This window comes from Tympanuchus pallidicinctus, unplaced genomic scaffold (genome assembly GCF_026119805.1).
Source record: "Tympanuchus pallidicinctus isolate F22 unplaced genomic scaffold, pur_lepc_1.0 scaffold29, whole genome shotgun sequence".
NCBI lineage: Eukaryota > Metazoa > Chordata > Aves > Galliformes > Phasianidae > Tympanuchus > Tympanuchus pallidicinctus.
Window position 1 is genome coordinate 1471940 of NW_026294746.1, and position 24523 is coordinate 1496462.

Genomic DNA, 24523 nt, shown 5'->3' on the forward strand with positions numbered 1-24523 from the left:
ATAATCCTCTCAGTAGCTCTTTAGAAACATAATCTACTTTGCAAACTGGGAAAGTGTGACAAAGTAGTATAAAGTCTCATCATGAACTCTGCACTGAAACAAAAGCAGAGCCAGAAGCAGCATCTTTGCACTCAGATACTGAGCATGGGAAAAAAACATTGTTGGCTTTCTCCCAAAGAACACAAGGGAAGAAAAAAAAAGAAAAGAAAAAAAAAAGAAACCATAGACACTACAGTTGGGGGCACAATGAAAGACCCTATTCAAAGAAGAGGTTGTGAGGGTAAAAAGATTCAAGAAATAGTCTTGCCAGCATACCAGATGAAAATCAAGAAGCATCTGTCTATTTTTAACATCCACACTCTCCAGAGTGAAGCTGCTAAAACAAAAGCAGCTGCTCACTTTTCACACGCATGACTGCCATTCTGACCCTTTAAAAAAGACAGTGCATCCCCAGCGGCAAATGGAACGGCACAAGAGCAGAATTCTTTTCCTGGTTTAGATCTACCTTTTGTTCATTCTCCAGAAAGCGTCTCAGGTCATCTGTATCCAGGAAGTCCTTGTGGTTGCTGTAGGTGAGCATTAGCAAGTACAAATCACGTCGTGTTGACATCATCTTGTAGAAGGTGCAGAACTCATCAAAGCCTAGCGTGCCCTGGTTATCATCTGTATCAGCCTCCTGCATTACACAGCAATAAGGCAATGAAATAGCAAACTGTCTTGTAAGAGCCTGAACAAATTTTAAATAAACAAAGGCCTGAATAACGTGTCACTGAAATTAAACACATGCTGATGCTGCCTGACAAGGCTGCTCACTGTAGGGCCTGCTAGAGCAGATTGGTCAATTAGACTAATATTTGTCAGATTAATGCTTTCCCCTTTGAACCTTTTATATGTATGGATTAGTGCACAAGCTAAGACAACTTCTGAAGGTCCTTCTTATTGCACAAGAACACAGGGATACTGAACTTCAGATCAACAGGTGTAGCAAAAAAGCAACTTCACAATGTGGTATCAACACTAGACAGTACCTGGTGTAATCATTCTTTCTGTAAAAAACAACTTATTTATTACTTATTTCTGGAGCATTCTTCAATTTACCAAATACACAGTGCAATATCTCTCAATGGAGAGAAAACAAATCAGTTGCTGAATCATTGATCTTTTAGACAAATTTCATTTTCATTTCTTACCTTGAACATTTGCTTGACTTTTTGTCGGGGTAGGTTGACATTCAGTTTGTGCATTAGTTGGAGCACTTCATTAATACTCAGACAGCCATCACCATTTTTATCTGCTTCATCAAACGTCTGCTTCAACCACATTGAACAGGAGTTAAGGAACATCATGGAATATCAAGGGATGTTGCTGAACATAATATATATAAAATGCTTAGGGAAAACTGTACATATGGGGCGAGGAATAAAGGAAAGCTCAAGATAATATACAACATAACTGCTTGTCTTATTTCATGAAGAAGTTCCTAGATTTGTTATGCTCAGTATTCAACACTGGCTATTTTACCCAAACTCTGAATTGAATTCTGAGCAAACAGAAATGATGCATCATGTTTTGTCTTGTACAATCAAATGAAAAGGACAGCTTTACACAGGGAGTAACAGACGAAGGAATATACCTGTATGTTCAGTCCATTCTTGCCCAATCACCTTTTTCAGTCCGCTCTCTTGCCCAGTCCAATTTTCTTCAAGGACTTCTCTCTCAGTCTCTGGAAACAGGGAATGGAATGGGAATCACTTTGAAACTTTGAGGGAATCACTTTGAAACTTTGAGCCTAACGCTTGCTTTTAGTAAAACAAATACTTAAAGGAATTATTGTGCTGTTAAGTGCTCCAACCACTGGAAAATGCTCTCTCAACCAGTTTAGGAAGGATATTGGTCTCTGGTTCTTTGGCGTTTTGAGAGGCTGTCTTCATCACTGATCCCTGCCATCAGGTATTTTAGCCCTGTGATCCAAGTACGTGCTTCATCTCCACTGGAAGACACCAGGTCAAGGGATTCCATATGATCTCCATAGTAGATGCTGAAGCAGCAGTTAGGATCAAAACTGCCATCAGCATAGCGCTGAAAGATCTCCGATTGCTTCCCCTCACAAACTTCTTGAATAGAGTCGATGGAAACTAGAAAAACAAGAGCATGCAGCTCATTAGTAACTGTGTGGGAAAATAATCATGCAGGCTGGCAAACAGTAAGATTGCCCTAAAAAGGAATCCCTTTTTGTCTTGATTTAAGTTCTCTCCTTTAATTACACTGATGAATCACACTGCTGCTTGTCCAAGAACGTAATAAACGATCTTCCAATTGGATCAAAAAGAAAAAGCAGCTGTAACAAAATTAACCTAAACTGCAGAAATTACTGGAGTATGGGAACACAGAGACGTGAAACAATCTGCATATTAACAGAACAGGATAATACTTCTAGCTTCCACTCCCTTGTATGCTGCCTTAAGATTCTTAAGGGAGACTACCGTTCTCTTCCAAGAGCGCGACTGATTTGAGGATTGCGTACTGAAATAAAAAAGCTGAATCACGGTTTTACAAATCTTACTCATTATGAACAAACGTAGAATTAGGGAAAAGTAACACCAAGACAGTGAAATAGATACAGCCAGCAGACTGTTGCAAAGGCTTCATCCTGACACGGAGAGTAGTCCTAGAAAAACCGGTGGTCTGGGACACCTTCAAATCTATTACGCTGTGAATACAATTCCTGTTCTAATTCATGCAAAGGGCAGAGAAGGCCTAGCCCAGACAGGTTGTGTTTATCTTCTACTCACATTCCTTCCTCTTCAGATAAAAGGACAAAGCAGATGAAAAGTCAATTCCATGCAATTTTATGAAATCAAAATTTCTACCTCTTTGAAAGAGAGGTGAAGCAATGAAAATGTCTGCAGTTGGCCAGAAAAAAAAAGATTCATCTTTTCAGTAAATTCCAATTTTTCTGCTTTTTAGTTTGATGTGGAGATGCGCAGATGCTAAATACTCACAGTCTGTGCACCTTATAATTACATGAACAATTTATTTCCCTTGTAATGTTCCTGTTCCCAAGCTGATAGAAGATAAATTCTAATAATAATAGTAAGGGGGGAAAAAAGGACAAATTTTAGTTTTGCTTTGTTGTAATTGTTCTCTGGAGATTACAACAAACAGACATCTGTTTGCTGTGGTATGGCTACCGTGCAGCTGGACAGTATGTTATACACAGACAAACTGCTAAAGTTTAAAAGGGAAAAGTTATTAAGGACAAAAACATAAACTGGATAATTAATTAAGTTTCACTGTGCTGAAGGCAAGTGACTGTAAGTTGCTAGGAAGCTCCTCTGAAGGAAACAAGTCCCCTTCCCAGTTTGCTTTGAGGCAAATACCTTGAACACTGAAGCCTAGGCTCAGCCTGATTCTTTATGATTTTGCCCTGGTTTCTCTTCCTATACTTCAGCTTATCTGAAGTACACATCTCCAAAACCAGTGCTGTGATCTAGTCAGAGACCATTGCACATTAAGGAGCCAGAGCTACACATAACAGTTACACTGAGGTTGTGCTGTGCTCAGCAGCACGTACAGCTTGTTCTCCTGGCCTTTTATACTACATGTGTGCCTCGGCTGTAGGGTAACTTACCTGGCTTACTGTAACTGCTGTCTGCAGGGAGCTCTAACTCAATACCAGCACTTACATCACCTGTGCATCCCTGATTTTCTCTATAGCTACAGCAACAAGTATCCATGGGAACATCCTTTATGTCTGACTGTAGAAATGATCAATAGAATTGTTCTCTCCCGCACAAAACTGTAAGAGCTCAGAAGAGCAAAATGGAGTAACCTTTCCTAGCATGGCATCTACATAGCATGTTGAAACTGACTGATGCTCAGCTACAGCACGCATATACATATGTTTCTGACAGTTTAAAAAAAAAAAACAACAAAAAACACTAACATTTCACTGTAAAGTACTTTTCAGCCATATAGTAAGCAATTACTCAGGCTACAGGAATGAAAAGGTAAAAGGTAATAATCCCGTAGATAAATCCTCTGGAGAAAGGAATGAAACCTCAATAATGCAAGGCCCCCGGTTCACACAGGTTTTCCCTGCAATTGACTTCCAACATAGTTAACTACTGTTATCTGCATACTTAACAACAGCAATTTAATCTTCATAAACCGTTAATCATTATAAAATAACTTAATGCCCTTTAAAATCCACATACAGAATTTTGCTTGATCACCTGTGAATGAATCAAATCCTTCATGCCGGTTTGGGTTTATTCACAAGGGGGCAAGATTCTACCTGGAAGGAATCAGAATAAGTGGTTCTGTGGTTGACACTCACTTTTGGCTCTCTCATTCTTTCGGGAGGGTCTCCAGCGAATGCATGACTTGTGCTCATCCAGGTAATAGAAGCGGACCAACCCTTTGGAACCACCACGGAGTTTGATCATTTGGGTACCGGCCTGCATGGAGCTCATACATCTTTCCACTGAAGAGAGAAATGAAGTAATATCAGTATGTCAGACTTTGTTTCCTTTAAAAGTCACCTTCACAAGAAGAAAACATACGAACAACATACAGTTGTAACAATAAATAACAAAAACATAGAATATAAATCACTACAGGAAAAACAAGCCCTGTTTCATGCTTTTTGTTACAAAGATGCTCTAATCTCTGTTCATTATTTATGGTTCAATAGCACTACTATCTTTTTGGACTTCTACTGGTTGGTATGTGTTTGTGGAGGAGTGGGAGTATTTTAGCATGTGAGGGTGAAAGGAAGTTGGAGGAATTGAGTCATTTGAGTATTTTTATACGTGGAGGAGCTTTGTCTGAAGATCAATGACTGAAGTCCAGAATGGTTCTGGGTGACATCACACGGCTCTGACTTAAGCCCATCTGTTTATAGACATTCTACAGGCAGCATCACACCACTGCCAAGGTCTGCACCGTTACCTGATCTGGGCAGGATGCATCCTGGTCATATGCTTCAGAACAACTGCTTTTCCAAACACTGAACGGAAAGGCAAATAGATTTCAGAGTCCTGTCTTCAGGGCCTTGGAACATGCAACATGTTTCTGGGCCTACAGAAACCCTTCAGTACAGGTACGCTGTAAGAGCAAGCTGTTCCCTTAAAATCTCACTGAACCAAAGCAGCATCCCCAAGTGCCAACAGAAGACTCCCACACCCACCAAAGGTTCAGCACTGCAAATCCATAGAGAGAGAACGACTGTTTCACTTAATAATAACTCTCCAGAAATGACACTACAGCTACAGCTGGCTCTTTGATAGATAAACCCAATCTCCATCTTCTCCTGTCAAGAATATCAGTTCCAGTTCAGACAAGAGACATCAAATCTTAAAATCAGCATATAAATAATACATAATGCATACATATATCTCTACATATCCAGTACAAGGGATCTTTCTCAAACTACTGTGGAAGCTTAAGAATTTTGTCACTGCATACCTGAATAAATAAAATAGCCTTCCTAGAGTCCAGTGGCCTACTCTGGAATAAGACAACAGGACTGTTCTAAATATTTATTTTGAAGACTGAAAACCAAACAAATATTGCACAAAAAATTCAGAATTTTGGCAACCAAGAGCAGAGAGCAAACCTACCATTCTGCAGGCATGGAGGACAACATTTCAAAAGTTCACACATGACAAAGTGAACAGCATTACATTTGCACTTTGAGGGGAATGAGAAGAGATTAATAATGAAAATATAACTGCAAGGTTCTTGAAGTCTAAAAAGCGTCCTGGCAACAGATCAAAGTAACTGCAAAATAACACAGGACCAGGGCTGTGTCTGACCACACCACTGCTAGAAAAGTTGTCGCTAAACAAGACTTAAATATAAAAGCTCAATGACCCTGCCTTCAGCAATGGAGCGGCAGGCATGCAGTCCATATCTTACCAAAACGGCCAATTTTCCACCGTGGAGAAGCTACGATGCTGCCACCAACCCAGAAAAATTCTTCAGCCAGGCGGGCAACTGAAAACTTATTTTGAAGCAAAGGGCTTCCTGTGGCATCCATGGCCGAGACAAAGGGCAGCTTCCAATCAAAACGCAAACACTGCAGGCCTTAGCAGAGATTAAAATTTGTAGTTGCAAACTTTTGATGTAAGTTATAGAAATATTATTAAGAAAAACACTTCAAGGTAATTGATGATCTCCAAAGTCCAGCAGTATTCTTCGGGTTGTTACAGAAAGAGCAGTTTAACAGTAAATTCAGGCCTCCTCCTGTGCTGATTTAAACTACTCAAATAGCAGCAAAATCCTTCTCATTCTGTACGATGTTTCTATGTGTCTGGTTTGGAGGACAGATATGTTTCAGTTCAGCATTTTAAAACAGACAAATGAAAGAAACTGAGGCAAAATGGCATGAAGGCGACTCCATTTATGGACAGAAGGATCTTCTGACAACGTTCTTTTCCGGTGCTACATTCCCAGCTGCAGAGCACCCAAGACAATACACCAGCTCACAGCTGTTGGCTTTCTCCATGCTGCTTTCTTCTGACAGCGAGAGTTACGTAGCAGGACCTCTTTTGCACATTTGATGGCACGCAGATTTGCAAGCGCTCCTGCTGATGGCTTTACTTGCTCTTCAACAACAAACAGCAATACCCGTTGCAGTAAATAAGAGCAATGTCAGTAGCACAATCCATCCCCCCAAGTCACCCTTGCCTTTCACTGTGAATCTGGCAAGGTGTTAAGCTCTTCAGTCTCCTTCCATTTCGGGGGAAAAAAGAAAGGAATGACCCCTTTTTCTTCTCACACAGCTCTTCAAAATATCATTGTAGAAATCTTCATCTTTTCTTAGAAGGTTCTCCTCAATATTTTAGTGGGAATATTTCTCTTCAGGCAGGAAAAACTAGATACGCTGAAAACACAGCAACATGTTTGCTTGAAATCCTAAATCCCCCGTATGCACTAATCCTAAAGCTGTGGTTCTGCCCTATCCAGTCAAGGGATTTAGGTGACACGTTACAGCCGTAGAAAAATAAGAAGGTTAAAAAAAAAGTACTTTTTTTTTTTCCTTAGTTAGCAGCATGTTTTCATCTCACAATCTGTGTGGCAGTGCCTTTGCAAAATGAGACAACCCCACAGAAGATGTTTTCCTATGAAACAAGTCAGCCAGCTACACTGTGCAGAACAAACGCTGTTCACAGAAACATGGAACAGAGCGCATAAAAAGTGGCAGAGATAAAAGCAGGTAAGTATTAATTTTTAAAAAGCACTAAGTTACTATCTCATTCTCTTTGAAGTGCATCCAATAAACCCCAAATACAGAAATCTGTCATTTATGTTATCACAACCTCTTAATCTACACTAAGTACAATATACAATTGCTCTTGCCATCTGTCATCTGCACAAGAAACACAACATGCTTCTAGCTTGATGAACTACGCACAAGTGTCCATTTAAAACGTACTCATTAAGTACTTCCCACTTCCTTTCACAGTTTGCAAAAGCTTTGTAGCAGATAATTCTAGAGATGACTGATTCTCAAGCACAAGTTGTTTATTTCACTGTACAGCTATCTTATAGAGGACCAGCCTCAGATTTATTCAGAAATGAAAACCAAAGTGAATCTGGGCTGTGGGTAAAGGACAGCAACACACCTGTATATACCCTTACTGCTTTCTTCTACTTACTCAAATGCTTCAGCAACAGCCTTCCATTCTCCTCACATGTCTTTCAAGAATAAATTGGTGAGATACCTCCAAGCCAATCACTCCTATAAAAAGCTATGACACGTACATCTACACAACTGAAAAGCGTGAAGCTACAGGCAAGAACTCCCGAAATACTGTTCTAAAGATCCTAATTCCCTTTTCAAGGGAAGCCAGCCCCAGCATGGCTGGATCAGAGAAATGTAAGCTTAATTACATGCTCTGCCCTACACTTCCCTGAATGTCTTAAATAAAGGCGCAAATGTCTTTGGATAGTTTCCCTGCTACAGATTATCAGATCTCCACTTGCAAAATGGGGAATGCACCTCACAAGGGAAGAGGCAATTGAGCCCTAAGGTCCTTAACTATAAGGAGACAGAGTTAAGGTAACTTCTGCAGCAAACCAAAAATGCCAATATATCAACTTCATAGTTGAGAACTAGAATTCTGCACAAGCCAGATTTGCATGTGGATTTGTTTTCATTTTAGTACAGAAAATTCCTGTTTTTTATAATACCAGAAAAGAGAAATTCTCTCAGTGTTCAAGTTAAAGTCAAATTTATATTCTAAAACCCACCAAGAAGAGGTTAATTCAGATGCTTTTGGTTGACATCTCTCCATCCTTCAGGCCTAATGATCACAAATGGAGAAAAATAACATCTTTTTAAAAGTCCTATGTCCTGACTGTGGCTAGATACTAGGTAGGTGTAGGGGAAAGAAGCAGAAAATAACAAAGAGTTAAACGTGACTTAATCTCTCCCCCAACTCTTAAGCTACTGAGCTGAGTACTTAGGATATAAGCCTATTGAAATGGGTTTCTATTCTTGCCCCACTTGACATCCTCAGAAAAATCTTGCTCACCTGATAAAACGTGCAGATTAAAGACTTCCTCCCAAGGCACTCAAAAAAAGTTATTATTCTCCAGGTGTACCAAAGGCTTTTCATGGCTCAAAAAGATTTAAAACCGAACATTATTTGAGTCTGCAGGCTGCCCTGTGGCTGTTCTAAAAGTGGGATTCAGAAGACATGAAGAACAATGCAGGAATGTCAAAGGTCTTGTCAAAGAACATGCTCACTGCCACAAAGGGGCAGAGAAGTCAGTCTGCATCACACAGAGAAAGAACATCCTGCAGAAGATACAGGAACACAGCATGTATGGTTTGGAAGAGAGAAGTGAGTAAAATGAACATCTTCCTGAGGTAAATGGGTTGAGGATTAATGCAATCCATCAGGACGGGTGGATTCATTTCCAATGCATGTTTTAATGTTGAAGCAAGGGAAAAGTGCTAAAAATTTTATTTAACTTGAGGGGAAACAGATAAAGCCCTCAGTAGAAAAGAAATAACTAAAAATTTGAGTGCAAGAATTTTTAATAGCTAGTCCAGATTCTGATCTCTCTTGTGCCTTCTGTACATCAAGGCTCAAGCATAAAGCAGAAGAGAAGTAATACAAGAGATAAATTAGGCTCTGAGCATACCAAGAAGTTTGTGTGTGACACATCTGCATTTCAGTTGAAGACAGCACAGAAGGTATTTCAGGTGTACACAGTGAACTAGTTTTCAAACTATATTTCCAATGTATTAGTTGTTAGAGTACTAATACAATGTATTAGTGTTGCCAGAGTATTGAACATCACAGAGCTGGTACTGTAACAGGTCTGTAAATCCTCCAGGATTAGATTTGTCACTTCACAGCTACGCACTGTTTACCCTTGCATGAACACGCTTCACACTACAGACCCACTTTACCAGATTAACAAACTAACCTCATGCACAAGGCTGATTCTACAATACTTAGAAAGACATGGGCAGCAATTACTGACACATACACGGATGCTAATACAGGTATCACTATTTCCTATTTCCCACACATGGAAATCTTGCTCCTAGTGGCTGCAGAATAAAAAGAAAATGATTGCCAACCTGCAGTAGGAGTAATAAGATAAAAGGAGGAAACAAAAGGTTTTGATGTCAGTTGGCGCACAGCCATTATCTGCACTTTCTCCCCCACTTTTCTCCTTGCCTTTGTACTTCTTGCTGTAAACAGCAGTCAAAAAGCCCAGAAAACCTGCAGAAATTACAGCTACCACTAAATCTTAGATATCTCTGCATAAGATACCGCTGCCTACAGACTTCATATAAATTAGTAAACCTGTCTCTGTCATATGAAGCACTAAATGCTGAGATGCTTCAAAAGCAAAATAATAAAAGCATACAACTGAAATGCACATCACTTAGTACAGTTTAGAAATACATCTGAATAACAGTACAGGCACAGAAAACAAGATACATGAACAGCAGGAGCACAGCAATCTTCCCTTGAGCTGAAGTTACAAAGCTCCTTCAATATTGCTAAGTGCATAATTTATGTTTTTTGGGTTTTTTTTCCCCCCACAAGGATACTGCTTCCTGGAGGTCTAAAGCAGCATGATCTAGACAGCAAGACCTCAGCAAACTCAGCAAACTCAGTTTTCAGTTTCCCTTCAGCTGGATCTATTTGATTTTGGGCTTCTGTAACTATGTACTCTTTAAAGGTTGCACCTGCATGGACAACATGAGCGTTCCCCAAGAAGAGGGGCACAGCAAGCATACGCTGACAGAATCATAGACAGTACTGCTATAATTTCTATGTTTGTCTGGCAACTGAAGCCTGCATTAGTTATATTAAGAATTCACTAAAGCAATTCCTTTTGAAAGGTTCTACTAACTTCCAAAGAAGGGAAAACATGAGATCCACACTGAGCTACAACCCAACTTCCTGCGGCCACCCAACCACAAATGTGTGGTGCAGAAGGCCAGAGCACCAGCTGCACCACAACATTATCCCAGCAGCACATAAGCTGCCTTTTCCTTAATTCTAACACAACAACCCCACTGACCTTTGGCACAGACCCGGCTCCAGCCTCCCACAGACATGAGGGCCATCTGGCCACAGCTCCGAGCACAGTAATCCTCGGGCAGATTACAGCCTGCAGCGCGCCCGTGGCAGGTGGGAACAGCGCTGTTTACCAGCTTCTGCTTCTCACCCGCCTTGCTTCAAAGCTGAATATTGCTGTAGTGGCCCTGAACCGACTCAAGTTATTAAGTGTTACAGAAATACAACTCTGTTCAGTATGCATCAATTCACAAGGCCGCTGAAACCTCTGGGAGAGACACCAGTGGCGGCCACACAGCACGTAGCAGAGCATCTTGCAGCACTGGCAGCCACAGAGGGCAAGCCGTGAAACAGCTGCTTCAGCTAAGAAACCCCAAACACGATTGCTGCTAGGGCTTTCCAATGCATTATTAAAACAAACTGATCCTGAAATCTCTTCAATTCACGTGAATCAATATTTGTGGAACTGAGGCCAGCTAGGAACAGCACCAATGTAATCCTGACAATGAGGCAATCTCCTTCCATGATGCTTAGCTCCCTTGAGCTCATCAGAAAAATTTGATGCAATTATTCTAATTAAATGAGAATTAGCCTTGTGATTTGAGTCTTCAAGTAGGGCTGATTCTTAATGAATTGAGATTTTGTGTCACATTTTATCAGTGAACAGTAGAAATATTAATAACCTTCTTCCATTTAAAACATGTACCATTTCTGAAATATTTCTGCAGTTGTTGCCTGTAGTGATTAAAATATAATAACAATGTCCTATAAATTCTATTCAGAATCCTGCTAGCACTTTTGGAAAGGAAATTCAATGTCCATGTTATCTTCAGTAAAAAGTTTCAGGAACCATTTGATTCTTTTTACTTGTAAAGCTGTAATAATGACATTTTACACACGTACAGACAGACATCACCATAAAACAAAGATTTTAAGTTTCATCTGAAGATAGATTCTAAATGTTTATCTAAGGTCAACCTTATTACCAACAATTACAAGAAAATGTCCCTACACAATTACAGAAGATCTTAAACTCTTTATATTTAAAGATCTAAAGATCTTTCAGCCCTTTACCATCTGTTCAGTGACACTGGTCAAAAACACCAAAAGGGAGATGAAGGCAGGTTGGGGGAAGATACCCATCAGTATCACTGAGCACTTTCTATGTTCCTGCCTTGTAAGAAAACACCGAGCTCATGTTCATGCCTTGTTAACATTTTAATTGGTGACTGTTTGTGATACTGAAATGAACAGCTAAAGAAATCATTGTTATCTGAAGGTATGCCACAGTTTACAGCACGCAGTTCATCATGTGTTCTGAACAGAAGAGAGCACGATGCGCTGAGCTGCAAAGACAGAAACACGATTTGAAAGCGATGCAGTGCACTGACATTTCCAGTAGTGCCTGTTACTGCAGTGCACAGGCTGTGTTCTACAGGCTAAATAAAGCAAACACTCTTTTACGTGAGATCTCTGCTTCAAGTTCCACTTCAATTAAGTTGAAGTTGATTTTTGTTACTGCTTTTGTGTTGCAGTACTGGTTTTTTTTTCCAAACATTTGTGACAGAATTACTTAGAAAGCATATTGATTCATCAGTTTCTCATCTTCCTCTCAAAAATATATCACTCCGCAGAATCTAGCACCTGTAAACCTTAGAAGCTAACTGTAAGTCTTTTTGCAAGCTTGAAAGATGATCATAATTATGTTTTGTCTTCAAGCAGGAGCCACCTGCTGTAATTCCCAAAGGACAAGATTAAATCCAGTATGTACGGATGCACAGTAAGCACAGGCTGGTGAGCTGAAGTCCATCACAAGATCAGTGGCTGCAAGCTGGATTTTTTTTTAGTCTTTGATTCAGTAGTTACAAAAACACATAGGGAGGAAAGGAATGCTTCTGGGCTCTTGTGGAAAAAGCATTTATATTTTTTGCTATGGCCTCCACTATCCACTCCAGCTTGAAACAAAGCAGTGCGCCAGATTCACTTCCCTCTGGGGTTTGGAACCTGAAGACAGGCAGCAGGTATCTGAAGGCTGGTAAAGTCAGCTTGCAGGCTGAACTCTGGAGATGTGCTCTCTCTCAGGCCACATCATGCCACAAAACATTGCTGCTCTCTGCCACCAAATGCCTCGAGCTCTGCAGAGAGCAGCGCTGCCATCGCCCTTTGCCCTGCACACAGAGGAGGCAGGGGCTGAGTAGAGGTAACTTCCCCACCAGATTAGAACCCAGCAGAGCAGGCAATACGCTGAGCCCTGACAGAACACACTGTACCAGATTATTCTTGGGCTGTTGGCTAAATGTTTCACCCAATCTCATGAAAACAGCTGTAACACAAAATGCCTTTAGTAGCACCTGTGAAAGCACTCTCTCTCTCAAGACACCTGAGCTCCATACCAGACCCCTGATGCTGAAATCATTGTGCCATCTGGGCCACAATTAACAACACGTTCAGTTCTAGATACAGTTTGCAACGTCACTTGCTGTGAAAGTTTTTGCTAGCATCTTCCAGCCCTTGGTGTCAGAAAACACACTAAATTTAAGGGCTTTATGTGGCCAAGCAGGATCTGAAATCTCTGGGTTTTAAGATCCCTTTTAAATGCAAAGAACTATGCAGGATGCATTTTTCCATTGCAGTATAAAAACAATAGCTTAGAGACTTTCTAAAGCACTGAAAGGAAATTGCATATACATCATAACAACAGCTCACTCAATGTCTTACCGCAGAGAAAAAATGCTTTTGATTTATACCAAGATTGATACATTCTCATAGCAGTCCTTATTTGCAACCCTAAAATTAGACAAGAGTTCGCAGCAGTTAAACATACCTTTAAAGTGTTATGCTCTTCCTCTCAGAAGCTAGACATTCATCATATCCTCCACTACATTAATTGGATAAAATAAACCATACCAAGAAAAAGATAGTTAGACATAGACTATTTTCTTCTTTGTTTCCCCCTCTAACTCTATCAGCTCTTGTGAAATGAACACATCTCTATGGCAAAAAAAATACATGCACTTAAGTGCAGGCCCACAAGACCAGCTGCACTGCCACAGTTATACTTGAGGGAGAGGAGAATGGCGTCTCCTCCAAGACCACCAATAAGCTGGAAGGTAAACACCCTTTAAAAACAAAGCCTATTAAGTGGCCTTGCATGTACCTTCAGCTCATGGAACCTCTGCTCTTTTAAGTTATCCCATTTCTCTTCAGCGTGCTTCCACCACCTGGCTTAGAACGACACCATCTGGCAGAAACACAAAGTTGGTGAATATCCTTGAATCATACAGGTGAATTAAAACCCTTGTGTCAAGTCTTACAGTACATTTCAAGCGTTTTGTTACATAAATAACTATTCATAGGATCATACAATCATCACAGAACACTAAACTCTTAAATATGTCCCACTGTCGCTGCCACAATTCTTTACACATCTCAGAGTAACACACTGGTTAAGACTTCCCCACTCCTCTGATGCATATTATGAATCTTTCCTTATTTACCTGAATTGTCTGCATAGTGCTTATGATCACTGAAACCATCACAGACTATAAACATTTTCTTGTTTTTTATATTGCTTTCATTAATAAAGCACATCATTGCTAACGCAGCTATAATAGGCAGAAAAACAAGGTCCATTTCTATTTTTGTGGCTCTGGGCAGCCTGGCCTTGTGGTTAGCAACCCTGCACACAGCAAGGGAGTTGAAACTAAATGATCACAGTGGTCCTTTTCAACCCAGGCCATTCTGTGATTCTATGATTTATAACATAAGATTTTCCAGGAGGCATTCTATAGACTTTTTACTCTAATTACAATTCTGCTGTGTAATGAGACTTCCAAATCAATTTTCTTTCATTGTCACATCCTTCTTCAAATATTGGAAGAGTATTTGCTGCAGTGATGAGCAGGTACAGCCATGCCTGCCTGCGTTACCTTTTCTCACCTCCTGAGCTAATAGCATCACTTCAGCTTATGCTGGTACGAGAGTAATAATAAATGGAGGAGTCAAAACAGAATTAAAGGTTATCAGGTATGGTTCTAGCACCCAAGCATCAAATTAGATCTAAAGACTGTTTCACTTAGGGAAAGTTTTAATATAGATATGAATTTTTGAGCAAGCGCTCTAAAAGAAAAGCAAACTTCAGTGAGTGCCTTCAGCAGATACAGCAAGATATTCATGAACGTGTCACAAAATATTCTGCTAGCTGAACACACACGGAGGCAGAGCTACTGATCTGCTTTCCCACTGACATGAAGGTGCTGATAGAACACAGAGCCACTGAGCACACGCAAGCCATTGCTCCTGTTGTGTAACTACTGTATAGCCACATGCCTAATAGGCACAGAACACAAAATGCCCACAGACAAGCAAGCAGATATTTGACTCAATTAAAATACATCATAGCGTAGGATATGATCCTGAATAAATCAACTAGAAGATAAAGCTTTAGAAAAATAAAAATGGTGTTTTTGAGAGTTGGTCTTGAATTGCTATAATTTCTTAAGAAGCCAGATGTCTTTCATCCATTTTTGAGTTGCAGGTAACTTTTGCAGCACTGTAAGAAAAGGTTGAGGCAGTTCACAGAGAGGAGCAGGGTGCTGAAGTCACCCCTGCTGTAATTCCACTGGGGACAAATTGAACCCAAACAGTTTCTGCGCACTCATTTAACGAGTGTAAAGAAACTATCTAATTAGAAGCAAATCACCTATTAAAAGAAACCATAAAACAATACAGTTGACTCACAACTACTCTGAGCCTCTTTTTTCTCTTCTAATGTGGTAGCAGAAGGTCTGTGGTTAAAAATAGAAAGCCTTTCTTTCTGGTGACAGCTTGCTACTTAAGTGAGCAGAAAAGGGACATAAATATACCTGGTGCCTCCCTTGCACTCATGCAGGAAGAAGCAGCCATTCGAAATACATGCATTATTCAAGGTTTGGAGGTAATAGGAGGCAAAGGTATGGAACAGCAAACGCTGCCTTAAGGAACTGCTACGTATTTGTTTTAAGGGTTGAAGTTTGAATAACAAAATAAGCCACCAAAAATGCTCACTAAACTCTATTTTTCTCTATAGTCTAACTCACTATAGAAGTGGTTAAAGGTGATATTAAGGTGGTTAAAATAACATTTCTTCTTACCTTTATCTGGGCTGAGGCATTTAATGGTGCTTGTATCATCCATATTCCAGTGAGAGAATCAAGTGAATGAAAAACCAGGGGAAGAAGCAAAGACCATATGCACATCACTGATATCTCAAAAGCCTCTTTTAAATAATAAAAAAAAAAATATTGCAGGTGGGTCTTTAATGCAACATCAGGAAGTTCCTAAGGATGCTTGCTGCTTCTGGTCTGAGCAAGCTCATTTTTTATTCTCTGTATAGCAGTGTATCAGGAGCTGCTGACAGGTAGAAACCAGCACAGGAGCTAAATGAATGTTACCAGCCTTTCACTGCAACTCAAGTGTTCAGCCACCTGGGATAATCTTTTATTAACTCTTTGTTTCCCTACTCTCAGACAGAATTGTAAGCATGTGTTTTGTTCCTCCCTCCTTCAAGAAAGAACTCACAGAAATGGCTATGGATGTTAGGAAATAAGTAGAAGGATAATCCACTTGTCATCCCGAGGGATGATTTTCATTCAGTAGGCAACAAACAGTAATGGGGTGCTAATTCATTTAAGAAAGAAAAAAATCTCATTCTGATTTCAGAGCTGCCCCTGTGTTCATACAGCATCCTGCATACTGCTAAGGTATCTTCCCATGCTTGTTTAGGTTGAGAAATCAAGTCTGCAGTTACTGATTAAAAACATGCAAGCTGTTGTCTATGGACTTCCAATTCCTTTTCTTAGCAAGAAAACATTGAATGAATTTGCAGGAAAAGCTTAATGCAGAATTATGAAAAATGGCTCACAAAAGATGCACATTACATTATATGGTGTCCCAAAATACAATACACAAGAGTGTAATGCCTTCAGTTCCGCCTAAATTCCAGAGAATTTCAGCAACTTAGCATGACAGTGCTGCCTGGAAGTCCTGAACACATAGTTCCTGTCTGTACTACATATAATTCAAATATACAGGATAAGAAAATATGTGCCTCTGAGAACCTGAAATCCAAGTAAACAAGACTGGCAAACAAATAAAACAAATAGTTTCTTTAGGTAAGAAAAACTGATGGATGGGAGCAAGGAATGTATGAGAGTGCTCTGCCCAAATGTGTTGCAGTCTGCTGCAGAACCCTGCAGCCCTTCACCCCTAACAGACACTGCTGCCTGGATCTGCCAACAGCAAGCAAAGTGAATTCATTTCTGCTCTTTTACGTTGCTGTGCTGCCTTATAGCACAATTTCAAGCTCTAATCTCAATTTACTGAAGAACCTGATTTGCTGTGTAGTGCTTTTACATTCACCTTTCTCTCATCTGATTCAGTCCTTCCGCGTAAGAAATGTCACGGCTTGTTCATAGTTTCCAGTTGATACAGCAGACTGTCCTGCTAAGTTTTGATGTTATCTTATCTTTACAACTTAGGCACCCACCAGCATTCCAGACAGATCAATACCATGCAAGATCCGACATGAAAACCCTACTTTCACTTAGGCATGAATTCATTGTCCTAAGCATCTCACGATCTGAGGATTTGGCCCAAGCCTATTTTCAGCAAAACATCATCCTGTTTACTTGCTCTTTTGCAACACTACCTATAACCCCTGAGATGTTATTTCCTGAGCAACTCAGTTCTGGTGCACTTCAGGAGCACTTATTCCAAGAGCCTCAAGAGGCACAGGCACTGTGTATTTACTCCAAACCCTTTTAATTCCCATTGTATCTGCTAGAGTTTTAATACATGCTAATAAGGGCAATTACTGAGGACCCTTGTTGCTGTACTGCACTTATGCAAACTCAAGCTGACTGAATGCACTGGGGCAGAAGGCACAAAGAACCTGCAGCCATCGTCACGATGACATTTTACACACAGAGAAGCCATGTGCTGTGTAATAGGTTGAGGTTTGGCAGACAGTCCTCCGAGCCTTTGAGAAAAAGATGATCATTTCTCATGGAGTCTGCTCCACTACTGATCCACCACACCAGTCACTGCAGGGTAAACAGCAGCAAGTCTCTACCCAGAAAGCACCACAGATATCATTCACCAGTAAATGATTTGCTATTAAAACGCATCAATCCTCAGGAAAAGCAAGTCAAAAACTAGATTAAATTGGAATATTTTAAAGGCAAAATATGTGCAGCAGCCGTTTGTATTCTGAATGCACACATCAAATCCTCTCAGGATTTACCCTTTCTTCAGTGTTTTCCATAAAAAACACTTATGAGGGACATCACATTCAATTCTCCTGTGCTTATGAGGGAAGCTGTTTGCCAGTAATGGAAATGATATTACTTAAAACAAAATACTAAGAAAATAAGCACGTATCTTTCAAAGCGAACAGATTTCAATGCGACAATTATTCTTGAAGTCCACAAGAAAGCCAGCTTGAAAATGAATGATGACTATCAATCAGCATCCATTGATAAGAGAAAAACGTGATGAAATTCTGGTCTGACTCACACAAATTATCTTCCAACACCCCCCAACAGGTGTTACAAAATACCTCACTTTAAAACCTCATTCACTGATAAAGCACTCAATTTTAATCAACATTTGTCACATTTCCAATTTTTTTAAAAATTAAAAGTTAAAATTAAAACTATCCAGATGTGGGAGACTTCGATACAATAACTAAATCCTGACTTTGAATATAATACCTATTTAAGAAAATGCTTTACCTCCAGGAGGTTTTTGCTAAGCAGTTAAAACAGAATTACAGAGCAAACACCAGAAAAAATTTGAATGCATCCAACCTCCAATTTTTTCTATTAAAAACAAAAATGTTTTACCATTAAAGATGATCTCACAGTAACTAAGATGAAGTATAAAACGAGATTTCTACATGAAAAGCCAGGCAAAAATGGCTTGCACACCCAGAAGCACCAACATGACAAGGAAAGGTCAGTGCACTTGGATGTGGAAAGCACACTGCCAGCATGGCAGAAGCTGAAGGCAGATGTGACTGCCAGCCAGGGCGACCGCATGTGGGCACAAGGAAGGTAGCTGGAAAATACAGCCCGTCACAGCGCAACGAACACAAAGAGAAGTCAGTTATACCCACAAGAGCAAGGATCTTCTATGGAACTTCTGCCAGCATAATACTCGGCTCTCATTGAAAGCCATCAAACTCCATGCCAGAGTTCCATATAGCACAATTCATTGCAACACTTCAAGGCCTTCCATAAATCAACTTCAACACATGTGGGTGTCAGAGTTCTTAAGTTTTTGTTCCCATAGCTACGAATGTACTTTACCACAGAAGAAACAGCAGGTGGCTAAGAAACAGAACAAAATCACCATTCTTTTTACATATGAAGAGCTGGGATGTTTCAAATAAAGGTTTTATTGCCAAATGTTTACAGGCAGTTACAAAGACTGACACAATCAGATCAGCAAACTATGGAATCCACACATATATTACTGAGTCAACAGTTCACCAACACGCAGCAAAGCAATTCCAGCCTCGTGCTGACGATGCCACGGCGTTGCACAATTCATTTTTTCTTTAATTTTTTTAATTAGGAAAACACATTTTCCTTGATTTTCTTGTACAACCCATCTATTCTTCTCTGAGAACAGCAAACCTAAAAAAAATCCCACTATCTGCCAGCTTACCAAATACCCATTCATTTCATGTCCTATATTAGTTCCTCACAGGTAATAATCTTCCCCCTCTGGCGCTGTTGGTAAGGCAACAATATTATCTTTTTCTTTAATCATTCTCTACTTGTTCTTAATCTGGAACAGATTTGATTTGCAGTTTCCCTCATCCCCCTCGATGTCTGGGAGCAGGCTGCTAAGGGCACGATACGGCACTCTGCACATTTCTATCAAAACCAAATCAAAGGTTTTGAACAGCTTGTGCACACACCAAAATGTAATCAACATGGCTTGAGAGCTGCAAAACCCATACTTTTACCTTGTGCTATTTTAGTACCAGTTTTAAAGGGCACTGACCACTGAAACACCCAATCCAGAAACTTCTGCTGTTATGTTCAACTTTGGCTGCATAGAAGTAGGTCACACCGTTTTTCCTGCTTGTTGTGCCTATCGGCAGAACAAAGCTCTGTTTCCTAAGAGCATCCACAGTCTAAGACAAATGCACTGGTTATAAATGCGCTGCATCTTCAAAGCCACCAACCCCACTTTGATAAAGCTGACTCCTGGAAAACACAGATACAATTACTGCAACTTTTATTTTTAGATTACGCTTTTGCTCAATTCACAGATTCTTTTCTACTTTCGAGTTATTCTTGTATTATAATAGCACAGTAGTACAGTAATAGCACAGTCCTCTTACAAACTAACCTTCCATGCTAAAAAGAACAGGGCATGGTCTCAGGAAACAAACAAACAAACATTTTTTAACTCCAGATGTTGAAATGGTGTTATTATACTTGTTCTTGAAGGGAAAATTCTATAAACATTAGATAAAACTTGAAAATTTGTTTGATTACCTTCAGTCCTTGCTATCATTTTCCTGCAGTTTGTTGTTTTGTTTTGTTTTTTTTTTTTACTGATGGGAAAAAAAAAACCAAAAAACCTGCACAAGTTCAGGCTATTCTCATTACTGATTAGTTAAACAACATTCTGAGAAGCACTCCTTCCTTAACCGCAGGGCAGTAACTTGGGAAGCTGGACCTCTGCTGCCCTGCAGATCCTTACCAGGTGCTGTGCTGCAGCACACTCCATAACATTCTGCTGCATCCCAGTCAAACGTGAAATGCAAGAGTTTAAGCAAAAAACACTGAAAACCTATAAAATCAGAATTATACATTGCTGTATAGTAGAAGGGGAATAGCAGAAGCATGCAAAGACTGCACCTCCCGCCCATACATCTCAGAAAGCTGTAGGATTCTCCGGTCAAAAGCATCACTACAAAATCTTTCTAGAGCCTACGTGGCTTACTACTAGCCAGTAACTTTCAGACAGTAGTAAATCCCTGCATTATCCACACTTTCAGTAGAAAAGTGACAGCGTTACACTAACCATGCAGCCTCCAGCAGCTTCTCAGAACCCTTGGCTGGGCCAGCAGAGGCAGACAGATACTGCAGAGGAAATGCAAAGGATGAAAGCACAGGCTGAAGTGAAATGCTGAGACAGAGTGGAGAAATACTACGTGAGCAGCTAGCAGGGACAGAACTCTATCAGCATCAGATCAGTAGATCTGTGTTCCTGTGGGTTTGAGACTAGCTGGTGTTTCCAAGTAAGAAAATGAACTAGTAACCTAATGCACAATCTTTCCATAATTGGTTCTGACAGCAAAGATCGCTTGCAACAGTAGCTATGGTGGGCTTACTGTTCTGCCCTTTCAAATGTGCTGTATTCCTGTGTTTCAGAGTTCAAGAGGTAAAATCTCGGTAGAAAATAGCAATAGAGCACTGGGGAGGCTGTCCTGCCTTTTTTCACTACAGCATGTCCTGAATAAATGGTACACACAGCTTCTTCTACTGTTTAGTTGTTGTTCTAATTCCAAGATGAGAAGAACTTCATTACTTTATTGAGCAAATTTTCTTCAAAGACCCACAAATCAACTTGGCCATTCAGGGTTTTTGGTGAATTTGTATTTTTCCAAGACAATCTGTATCAGTTAGCTTATATCTAACCAAGGGAGAAAAGCAATAGAGAAAGAAGGAAAAGAGCAGTTCAAGCAACTCCCAGGGTCTTAGAAAGCTTTAAGAACTGAAGTTGCCAACCACAGTGAGCCAGGACAGATGAATTCTCAACCACTTGGTTGGAAAGCATGCTTCACAATGTTACAACCTCAGCAACACACATATCTATAAGCCTATATGATGTATTTCCATTTCCTGTAGTGTCCTATAAACAAGTTTCCAGCATGTTTTCAGGGTTGTGAGTAAGAATCTGGGAGCGAGAGACACAATCATCTGCTCCACCTGGTTTGAGCAAAAACATTTACACTTTTTGCAGGAGATGAAAATCTCCAGCTGCTTGAGTGCCAGCTGCAGGCAGATACAAGGCTCAGGCTGTTTTCCACTGGAATGTGTGCTACTTACTTTAAAGACATTAAGAGGAAAAAAAGAAAAAAAACACACCTGTGACTTGTTCTTCCTCTGTGCTTCAGACATCCCTTCCAGTTTTAATGATTAAAGTGTGTTATGTCTTGCTGTACAATCACTTTCAAAGCAGCATCATTAAACATCTGACAAACTACAGTGAGCCCATATTCAACAAAAAACAACCTTTGGGTGTGACCATGCCTCATCTCCAACCATAGGTGTTTCTGAAATGCATCGAGTCTGTATAAACTGTTCCCAGGCAAACCTCGACCTGCCCTTAGGAATCAGATAGAGGGAAGGAGTTGCATTTGAAGTATTCCTAAGTCCATATTTGATGAGGTTAAAAAAAGGAAAGTGAAATATTTTCATTCACCCAGAAAGAAGTCACAGCCAAGACAAAATGCACAAACAGCAACACTTCTATTGTTCATATAAGAACCGCTGCTGCTATCCAGGAGGGGTGGCGATGACGTTTCTAAGTCACAAGGAGCAGATACCCATCATTCGACTTCAACTACAGACTTGAGGGAGATGGGTAGTCAAGTCTTCATGCTGTCACCTTCCACACCATCTAAGCCACCTAGTTTCTCTGCCAGGTTCTAAGAGATTCATGCCAGTACACGTATACATAAGCACTGCTTTTCAGACACAGGAAGAAACCCTACTTCCCATTTACTTTACAAAGACTTCATAACCTAAAACTTCTGAAGATTGCATTAGCCACCTACCTGTATCTGGGAATGCAAATAATTTAAAACTCCATCTAACTTTAAAGTAGAGATGTTTAAGCTCCCGCCTTTAGGCAAATTGCAAAGTATTCAGTTACCAGGCAAATGAACTCTATATATTCTTTTAAAAGCTGTATCAACTGAAATTCAAATACACATTAATGAAAACCAAGTCAAACTTTGCTGCAACAGCTGTATTAGCAACTTTAGAATTGTAACACTGATACTCACAAACTTGGAATTGTTTGACTGTCTCCCCATTGGCTTATGGCTTGCTCTTCAAATCTTAAGGGTGAAGAACAGCATAAGTAGTACAAAAAAATCATTTCTTCAGAAGCAACTTCATCTACTGCCACAATCACACCTTTCTAATACAATCCTAAAGAGGAAGAGGTGTGTACACAGCATTTCTTATCACTTGAGGGGTAGGTATCTCTGATCTTAGTGCACAACAGGACTGTATTCACCATCAAAAACAAACTGCAGTCTGAGAAACAGCTCAGGGACATATGCATACCTGAAAGGCCTGCTTTCCCACACATTCTATGCTACTGAAAGTGTTCCTTTGAGTATACACAGCACTGAACAGGAAATTAGGTTTTATTCCTGGTTGTGCTGCTAATGTGAGGATAGCTGCCCTTCCCAGCAGCTCTGCTGCTGCTTTCTTCCAGCCACACCTCTCTGTCTTCCCCAGTGAGGAGCTACATCTCATCTGCTGCAATGTGGACCTGGTTATTACAGATGCATTCATGTAACGCCTTGAGATAGCTCACAGATTAACGGTAAATGACCTCAGATACCTTCATTTCTCCACATAATCCTTTTTTTCCACTTAAAATATAAATGCATTGAGATTCTTGCTTGAATGCAGCCCAGTTCAATTTCTTTACTTCATTTTCATTCTGGTGGTAATGGAACGGAGCATGTTTACAGCTCCCTTCACTGTGCCTGCCTGCGTTACTGCTTTTGACATACTTTTACCCTGGCAGCCTATTATCTGCAAAGCTCCGTATCCTAAGAAGCTAATGTCAGCATTATTTCAGTGCTGTGGAGAAGGAGCAAAACAACCACAACCAAAAAAGGATAATGACTGCCAGAAACATATGAATTGTCCTTATAAGCAACTAAAAGACTTCATAATAAACTGCATCTTCATCATATGCTGGGGATAAGACACAAGATACCCAAAGTCAGGAATGGAGCAACAACAGGACAAGTTAATCTTTTCATTTTTCAGAAAAGAGAGCAGACAGAACACACAGCAGATGCAAAATCCAACAGGCAGTACTTGGAAGCCGAGTCTATTCTGAGCTAATTTTCTTTGCAGCGTTAAAATCTGTAATTCATTCCACCACACCTATGACCTGAATTCCTGAACAGTTTTCATGATGTGTTGAAAAAATGCACAGTGAGGTGGTCTCAATTATAAATTAATAATGGGAGACAACACGTTTACACCTATGAAAGTAGTTGTGTTGCACTCAGCTCAATTTTTTCAAGCAAACTGAGAAAGGGAAACGCACTGCTTTGTAAAAGTACCAAGAAAGTGAAGCATTCATGCTTTGTTAAACTTTCCAGACACTTGAGGCTGTTTAAAATTATGATGCATGTTAAATATGAGCAGACTTATCATCCACGTGTTCTGAATGTAATGAACGTTTTGCAGTCCTGCACTTTCTACTTAAACACAAAACCTGCCCAAACAGTAAACGCATGTATGCCTTGCATAGGTCTACCAAAAAAGCCCTTAGCCATTTAAATATTCTGAAGTAACAAGTAACTCCTAATGTTAAATATATAGCTTTTTTTTGTTGATGATTGATTTTATAACTTCAGTTGCCCACAACAGTGGTTAGAGTAACACAGGCTCCCCACGGGAGGAGTCTGAGAGTCACAGGAACTTTGGACACTCTGCACTGGAAATTCTTGAATAAAAAGTTTCATCCCCGCTGAAAAAAATATAGGAAATTTTAGCAAAGATAACATCTACAACTACTTGTAACAGAGGGAGGGACTTTGAGCAAGAAGTCTCAGCACATTCTGCTATCACAGAAATAGAAATGTATACTTCAGCAGATCCTATGGGGACAAGGCTGCAGGCTCTAGAGAGAGAGTATGAATGAAC

The 24523-nt window shown here is 40.1% G+C and overlaps 1 protein-coding gene across 4 annotated transcripts in view; it reads right to left on the reverse strand.

Annotated features, from left to right (window-relative positions):
• Nucleotides 1-24523, reverse strand: part of PLCH2 (phospholipase C eta 2) — a 77384-nt gene that overhangs the window by 26245 nt on the left and 26616 nt on the right. For 2 of the 4 annotated variants that reach the window (XM_052692116.1, XM_052692114.1), the window contains exons 1-2: nt 1191-1339; nt 506-676 (exon numbers count right to left, since the gene is read on the reverse strand). In XM_052692116.1, coding sequence (XP_052548076.1) covers nt 506-676; nt 1191-1322 — 303 coding nt within the window. In that variant the 5' untranslated portion in view covers nt 1323-1339. Of the gene's footprint in view, nt 1-505; nt 677-1190; nt 1340-1633; nt 1761-1891; nt 2136-4339; nt 4487-24523 lie in introns of those variants that run through there. The other 2 variants (XM_052692118.1, XM_052692115.1) reach the window with 2 other exon arrangements.